The following is an 8,523-nucleotide window of genomic DNA, read 5'->3' on the forward strand; positions in this document are numbered from 1 at the left end:
ACGAAGGATAACGTCATTAAACGAGACTTGAAATAAAATATCTTTTTGTAAAACTAAACTTTATTGGTTGATTTATTTATAGCAGCGAATCGGATGTTTCAAAACAAAAAGTATATTGTTTACATATGGCGACCAGACAAAACACAGACATGTGGATGTGCCTTGACTTGTTTTTGGTTTGTATTTGCAGTGCCAAGTACCAAGCATACTGTAAAATGTTTATATGAAGCAGATATTGCTTTTCACAGAGGACGAAGCCCATATAAACAGTTTCAAACACACACACAATGCTAAATATATATTAAAAATGTTGTTTTGTTGATTTTTTTAATAAATATAAAGTATAAACAATTTGTAAGATATCGCTAAGGACGTTCTGTTTTGGTACGTTCGCCTACATGACATTTTCGCCCCAGATCTATCTGCCCATAGATTCTGTTTGCCCCTATTGCATCTTAAAATTCATCTTGCATTTAATCATGTAAATGGTAGTTGGTTTCATATAACGTATTTATTTCTTTCCTATACTATAGTGATAGATGAATAAGGGGTCCATAGACTTACCCCCCAAAGCACAAAAAATACCCCCTCCCCCCAAAAAAAATAAAAAATACCTCAAAACACTAAAAAACAGTCATATTAATTGTGATTCTTTGGTACATGTGTGATATTTAATTTATGTATAATCCCTTCATAATCTTGCCATTCTTGGTCAGTGTTTAAAGGTTGTCTTCTGAAGAAAAATATGAGTGAGAGTCTTAAAAATGCAGATAGTAAATATTCACTTTCTAATGCAACTGTTTATTTATTACCACTAAAATATATAAAAAAGTTAGATGTGAGGAAACGAGTTTAGTTAAAGCATTACTTGCATTTGTAATTATAGACAGCTCATTTCCTTTTTAATGTTTTTAATTGTCATTTTTACTTTGGCCACAAAGTAAAATAAAGTGTTTTAATCCTGATTAATGAAACATAAAATGATCTAAACAAGTCTGTCATTTTCTGAATTAAACAAGTCCAAAATTGTTCACATTTTTATCATAATCCATATTTTGACTTCTGTATCAGAAACAAAAGAAGATTTGTTTATGTCTAAACTCTTTCTAAATTATTGATGTTCAATAAATATCTTAAGTGAATAAATAAGTTGTGGCAGTTACAGTTCTTGGTATTATTTTTCTATAGAAGTGGTAATGTTTCATGTAAAATAAACAAATAAGTTAAAAAAAAAACCAATCATTAAAAGTGTGTGTTTGATTTTTTTGGGTGTTTTGGGGTAAATCTTTGGACCAAAATATGTTAAATTTATGGTGAAAAAAAAATATATGTAGTCTACAACTTTTTGGCTGCATTTATAGATTGGTATTTAAAAATAATTACTCTTTTGATTGATACATGTATATAAGCAATGCATGTTAGGTATTATTTTTCAGTGTTTAATCTCTGTGATTGTTTAATAACTTGCTTTGTTTATTTTATTATGAAAATAAGAACTTTATAAAGTTAAGAAGTAAGTCTGGAATTGATAATCACATAGAGTGAATGTATAAATTTAAAAAAAAGAAGTTTTCTTGTAAAGTTTAGTATAGAGTTTCCTATGTGAAACTGAAATATGTAAACCTGGGAAAGGGTAGTTATTGCTGTGTATATTCAATTTATTTAATTCAAGTTCCTTTGAGTAAATTGCAGTAATATATTTAGGAAATTCTTGATAAATTAACTAAAAATTACCATCAAGGTAACAGGAGGTGTTGTTGACTTTATCAATTAATTGAAATGTAGACGGATCTTCATGAAGTTCAGCCATAAACTGTGATTCATAGCAATGCAGGAGCAAGTCTGCTATTATGAGACACATTTGGTACCCATAGTAATACCTATATCCATTCTATAAACTTTATTGTCGAAACATTCATATATGTTGGCATTTTGGCAAGTAGAAAATTTATAACTTTAATCATCTCATCACACTTCCAGCAGTCAGTGGTACTACTTGTACAAGTTATTTTTATTTACTTGTAGAAGTAAATATTTATAACCTTAGATAAATAAATTTGTAATATACTTATACAAGTGTATTTTATTAACTTGTATAGGTAAATTATTTTAATGGCTTAGTTATGTCCCTTAGACATTCAGATTTTTTTACTAATACAAGTAAAAAAGTCATACTATCTTCTTACTTATACAAGTAAAAATGTCATACTATCTTCTTTTCTTGAATTTCTCAGGACATCTTTGCTCTAATAGAATTTTTAATTGTCTGTCCTTTGCAGATGTCTTTACTTATCATGTAAGTGTAATTTCATGGACAATGAAAATCTCATTTGTCTGTTATCTTCAAAACACTGCTCATTTACAAGCCTCCAAGGGGCAATTTTTGAAGGCCTTGCTCAATTACTTAAGATCGTTGCGCAATTGGTTTCTTTGTTGAGTTAATGAGATGAAATGTTGAACTCTAATAAAAAATTATGAGCTTACCAGAGAAAAAATGTTTAAGCTTAAGGCATGTTTTTACATCCCAAAACTTGAGAATTTTAGGGATTGTAAAAAAAATTACTTATACAAGTAAATTTTTGGAAAAAAGGGGAGATTATTCAAACCTTATAAGAAAATATGAATATAACAAAGTTTACTTATATAAGTATTCTATTATTTACTTCTTTAAGTAAATAAAAATAACTTGTACAAGTAGTATCCCTGGCTGTCCATTTGGTATGTCAATCATATGTACCTTTTTGATTACAGAAGAAGGCTAAATATGCATGATATGAGTTGCAGCAAATAAATATGCAATCAAGGACCTTTTAATTATTTAATTAGGAAAACGTTTGTTTAATAAGATTATGTGGAAGTGCAGTGTAGAGAGTTGAAAAGTCATAACTGTCACCCGAATAATACAAAGCAGGGTATATCTATATAATCATAATATTTTAATGTGTCATGCTTGAACATGATGAAGTATTTTACATAAAGAACACTATCATCCAAAAATCAATCCATATAACTTAAACTTAATAGAAAGTTTGTTTTATTTTCAGAAGTTTAACAAACAAAAATAGATATGCAGTGACTGTGTCTTGCCTCCCAGTATGCCAAGGCGAAGAAAGTCATTACACAATAACAAGGCTCCCCTGATCTTCACAGAGAGTCCAGTAAACATACAGAGTAATGTCCCTTCACCAGTTTATTGTTCTAGACATCCACTCACAGCAAAATCAGTCCCTGTAGGGGATCTATCATGGGTAATGTATTGCAATAAGAACAAGCATCATACTATACTGGACCGTAACTGGGGTGTTTTATTACCAGAAAAGGATTACAAAACAAAAACAAGTGCAAAATGGCGATTAAGAAACCTGATCTCTATGAAATGACCGAAATTATACCTGTACAAAAAAAATTTAACCTTAATCCCAATCTGCCTTTTAGGACAAATAGCTTTCAGTTTTAGTCATGACTGACAAATATGACTGTCCGGATCCTTATTAAATTACTATTAATAGTTAGGCATTTATACTAAATTTGATGAGTACTACACAGTATTGGTTTGCTCATTGTTGAAAGCCATACAGTTAACTATAATGATCAAATCTTCCTCGTTTGATATCTTGGAGATAGTTGTCTCATTTGCAATCATACCACATTCTTATTTTTGTATATATGAATTATTAAAAGCAATGCTACAATGAATATGAAAAATGAAAATAATGTTTTATAAAGGAGCCTCAATAAATGGCCCTGTAAAGGTGTTTTTTTTAACATCAGTTATTAAAGTAAATCTAATGGGTAGGTATTGCTTAATGTAGGAAATTTAAAAGTATAATACAAAAATTGTATATCTGCTTCATACTTATAAATATATTAGCCTGAAATAGGAATAGATTTCATTTTCGTCTATTTTTCTAGAAATTTGTCAACTTTTTCCACCTTTTTTCATAATTTTGTATGTGGCGCCACCCCTCACACATTGAAATTTTTGTTGAAGAGTAAGGAATATGGTATAAAAAGAATATTTTAGCAAAAATATTTGTGGGCAAAGGGTGGCACCACCTAATTTTTCTGAAAACTGTCATAAATATTGCAGAATTCTGCAAAAAATCAGGTTTTATGAAATTCCCCTTCATTATGATGTCACTGATGACGCAATTGGTGAAAATATGTTTTAACTGAAACAGTTGGACATTTTAACATATGTTTTAATCAAATGTTCACTACATTATCAAAGTGAAAAATTTTCAGGTTTTTAAGGGCCAAAATTATGAGTTAGTGAACCAACTCCTTTGGTGAGTCCAAATAGCTTTTCTAGATTCTACTTCATTGGGAACGCTCAAACCCAAAAATTTGAAAGCAAAGAATGTTTAACTACATTTTGTACTGGAATACATTAGGAGTTATATGACGAAAAGGGACCTAAAAAGAATAGCATAAATACACCACAGGACTAAGGTCAAACTTATGAAGTTTAGTCAAGACCAAAAAATCCTATTTTCTATTCACTGAAAAAATATGATGTAGGGTAGATGCCCTTGAAATATTTTAAATATCAGACCATTGTGTCAAGAATAGGGTTAAAATATTTTTTTGAACTTTAAAAAAGGTGTTACCTAATATATACAATGCAAGTAATGATCTTACTCAATCTAACTTTAAATTAAAGGCAAATCCCTTGTCTTGCCTCAGTAACTGGTCATACAGCTTTAAAATACTACTGGTATCAACATCAAAAACAGATGAAGTATATCTTCTAGTACATTGTATCATATTTTGTACATTCACAAAATATTTTTCTTTTGTAATGGTCATTACTGGTAAATTAGTGTCCTTTATGAATCTTTTTTTATCTCTAAATGTCAATTTGAATCTTGGTGAAAGCCCTACACTGTATATAAAAATATGAAGATGTGGTATGATTGCAAATGAAATAACTCTCCACCAGAGACCAAATGATGTAGAAGTTTATAACTATAGGTCACTGTATGGCTTTCAACAATGAGCAAAACCTATACTGCATACACAGCTATAAAATTCCCCAAATGACCAATGTAAAACAATTCAAACACAGTTTTGATTATCTGAAACCATTTCTTTTTTGAAGTTGCAAATATATTCACTATGAATTAAAAAAAATTAGTAGTAAAAATTTGTAGGGAGTGGGGCCCCAGAGGGTGTATGAAAACACAATATTATTAAAATGAATGATAATAATAAGAAATAATATGTAATCCACATCTTTTACCTGCATTTTTTTAACTGACAATAACAGTAAATAAAACTACATTACAGGTATCTCCACAATTCAGTGAAAACCAAGAGTCAACTAGAAAGGTGAAAAAACAAAGAAAACGTAGGAGTACTTCAGGCCCAAAATGTACCTGTCATCATGGTTCCCACGGAAATCCTGCTGGAGGCGCAAACAACAAATATGAACCATTGAAATTCTTTGGTGAGAAGACACCTCCTGTAACAATTGTCGAGGATCTTTCATTTTCTGAAGAAGAGGAAAATGTAAATATTTCTCAGGAAACAAAATCCCCATGTTTAAATAGAGCTGAGACAGCCCAAAAGAGGAAAAGTAGAAGTAAAAGAAAGAGTTTAGTGTCAAAAAGAAAGCTTTTGAGTGAAAATGATCTTTTGAACAAACAGCCAGGGGATCATGATAATTCAGATGACAATTTTGACCTTGGTAACCATGGAAACACTTCCTTTCATACGCCTGTGACGATTATCATTCCAAGGGTCAAGGCTGTTATTGAAAATGACCTTACAGAGGTGGATGGGATTCAGCAAGAACATGATGACTTCACTGGAACACCTGTCAACAAAATCCAATCACCTGTCAAAAGATTGTTTACTTCTCTCAAAGAATCACCAGAAACAAATGTGTTTACATTGATAAAGAACAGAAAATCTTCGAAGGCAAACACTAATAAACCTAACAGGCTTTTGAAAAATTTAAACACTTCAGTGTATTCCCCGTCTGGTAGGAACAACAATGGTCATGTCTTAGTAGCAGACACACCGGAGGCAGACTATGGTATTCCTTATAGACTTAGAAGATTGAGAAAAATACTGACAAAATGTAATAACTAGGTGAAATAATTATGTAAAAGATTCTAATCATCCAATCCTTTCAACTTTCAAAGGTATAGTTGTCCTAACTTTATGAATTGCATTCATTGACTTTTACTGGAAAAAATAGAAAGTTTAATATTAAGTTTTTTAATTTAAAAGGAAAGATTTCATTTTAAAAATCTGAAAAATTTAATGACTTTCTTTTAAAATAATTTAATTTTGGATGTAACGTGTCTTCTGATTGGCTGACGTTGTTTTGTTTATCAGCTCATAGACATAGTTTTGTCATGTGACCGTGACGTCATCAACGTTTTTTCATGGTTTACTCCGGTTTAAAATGGAATTTAGAATTAAATTATAAGAAATGACTGTAATATTTTTTCTGTCTATTTGAAATAACATAAAAAATGTGGTGCACACTTTAAAATAACCCGCTACGCGTGTTATTCAGTGTGCACCACATTTTTGATGTTATTTCTTCATAGACAGAAAAAATATTACAGTCATTCCTTAAATAATCCACATGAGTTATTTCTATTTTTAATTTTTTCTTTCACATAGATAATAAAACAACAATCAAACATTTTTGAGGACGTCACATTCAGAACATCTTTTCATATAAATAATATAAAAGTTTAGACTTCAAATTTAAATCTAGATTACATTTTACTCAGCAAGCCACATGATATCAACATTGTTGAATATTCACTTTTCCATCGAATCTTTTATTTTTGATTAAAAATTCTTTAAACATAGAAATTCATTATAAAACATCAAATTGATTGAATGATTGGAATCTTACAAATTTCTAATAAACACAATATTTTTGATATACGTGTGACTGGTGCAATATTTTTATATGTTATCTTATATGCAAATAATAATTTATTTTGATACAAATACTGTTGATTGTTTATTTAGAATTTATTGATATAGTAGCTGTTTTATCAACCTTGTGCAGAATGCATACGGTACCTGCTAACTTTTCAAAATCTCCGTCGGGGGATTTTAAGCGCAAGAGGAGCTAATGTTTCTCTTATATTGTCATAAGTGTTTTTTATCTACCTCTATATTGTTTGGATGAGTATGTATGTGCTTAAATACCCTTTTAGCTCATTTGAATGTCTGTTTTGAGGTGTTCAGTTTATATATTAAAGAATTTCAAAATTCAGGTCAACACCTCTCATAGGGGATATCCCCCATAAATCAGGATAGTTGGCAGGTCTGAGAATGCATTCATGGTCCACTGGTTAGCTTTGATGTCCAGTGTTCTGTACTGGTTACCTGATGAGATTATAAAAGAGTACAGCTTAAGTAGACTCTATGGACCCTTTTGGTCATTGTTAATGATCTTTGTATTACAGTTAAGATGAAGAACAACAACAACAGTGCTGATCTGTATCTGTATTTCCTAGCATTACATGAATTTAAGGATATCTTTTTGTTCAAATTGTTCACCACTGTCAGAGAGTTTGTATGTTCCCTATCAAACAAAAATACAAACAACTAGCATAGGAATTTAAAACATTTTTTTACATGCAAGATATGTCTCCTCTGCTGTAACATTGTAATTATTGTCAACAAACTCTGATGAAACCTGTCCCATATACATGTATTTGTTATATGTTGTTGCAAGTGAGACAATAGAATTGAGAATGGAAACAGGGAATGTGTCAAAGAGACAACAACCCAACTAAAGAGCAGAAAACAGCTTAGGTCACCAAGGGGTCTTCAAAACAGCTAGAAAATCCTGCACTCTCAGTTGGCCCCTAAACAATAATGTATACTAGTTCAGCAAAATGGACGGCACACTTAACTCCGAAACATATAAATAAAACAAAATGAAAAATTACACACAAGACTTACATAGGCTGGAGGTTCCTGACTTGGGACAAGCACAAAAATACTGTGTTTACTATACATTTGTAATAAAAACTTCCTAAAGATTTAGGAGCAATTTGCTGTAAATTTTTATTGATTAATATTCTTGTAAAATGTTTAACTTAAATGATTTAGTCAATCACTTCAATAAGGTGATATCAAGGAAGCATTTAGTACAGTGTAGTCAAACCTCTATGAAATATTGGTGTCAAAGATGACCAGATGTATTCCATTTGTTGTAAGCACAAATTGGACAAGCCTATCCTACTTTCCTTGTTCATTATCCCCAGATTTTTACTTGTCATGAGAAGCAAGATGGGTACCACTAGTGGAACAGGAATTGCTTACCCTTTAAGAGCCCTGGAGATGACCACTGATTTAGAATTTGGATTTGTGTATATATATAACCTTTTTTGCCATTACAGATTCTAAAGGGTTGTTTGTTATTTCATTGTTCTTGCACAAAAATAAAAAAATAACATTGTCATTGATTGAATACCCATTATCAGTTGTTTAGAAACGTGTGTATCTAATCACGTTTATTTGTGCAGTTTTGAAAGTATT

At 30.6% G+C, this 8,523-nt stretch overlaps 1 protein-coding gene across 1 annotated transcript; it reads left to right on the forward strand.

The window, feature by feature from the left end:
• The first annotated feature begins 117 nt into the window (after positions 1 to 117).
• On the forward strand, positions 118 to 6,981 carry LOC127705040 (uncharacterized). The gene is made up of 3 exons (XM_052209289.1): positions 118 to 176; positions 3,045 to 3,248; positions 5,290 to 6,981. The coding sequence occupies exons 2-3, from the start codon at positions 3,096 to 3,098 to the stop codon at positions 6,094 to 6,096; spliced, it is 960 nt and encodes a 319-aa protein (XP_052065249.1). The 5' UTR covers positions 118 to 176; positions 3,045 to 3,095; the 3' UTR covers positions 6,097 to 6,981.
• Positions 6,982 to 8,523: the final 1,542 nt, after the last annotated feature.

Source organism: Mytilus californianus, unplaced genomic scaffold, assembly GCF_021869535.1.
Source record: "Mytilus californianus isolate M0D057914Y unplaced genomic scaffold, xbMytCali1.0.p SCAF_6, whole genome shotgun sequence".
Classification (NCBI taxonomy): Eukaryota; Metazoa; Mollusca; class Bivalvia; order Mytilida; family Mytilidae; genus Mytilus; species Mytilus californianus.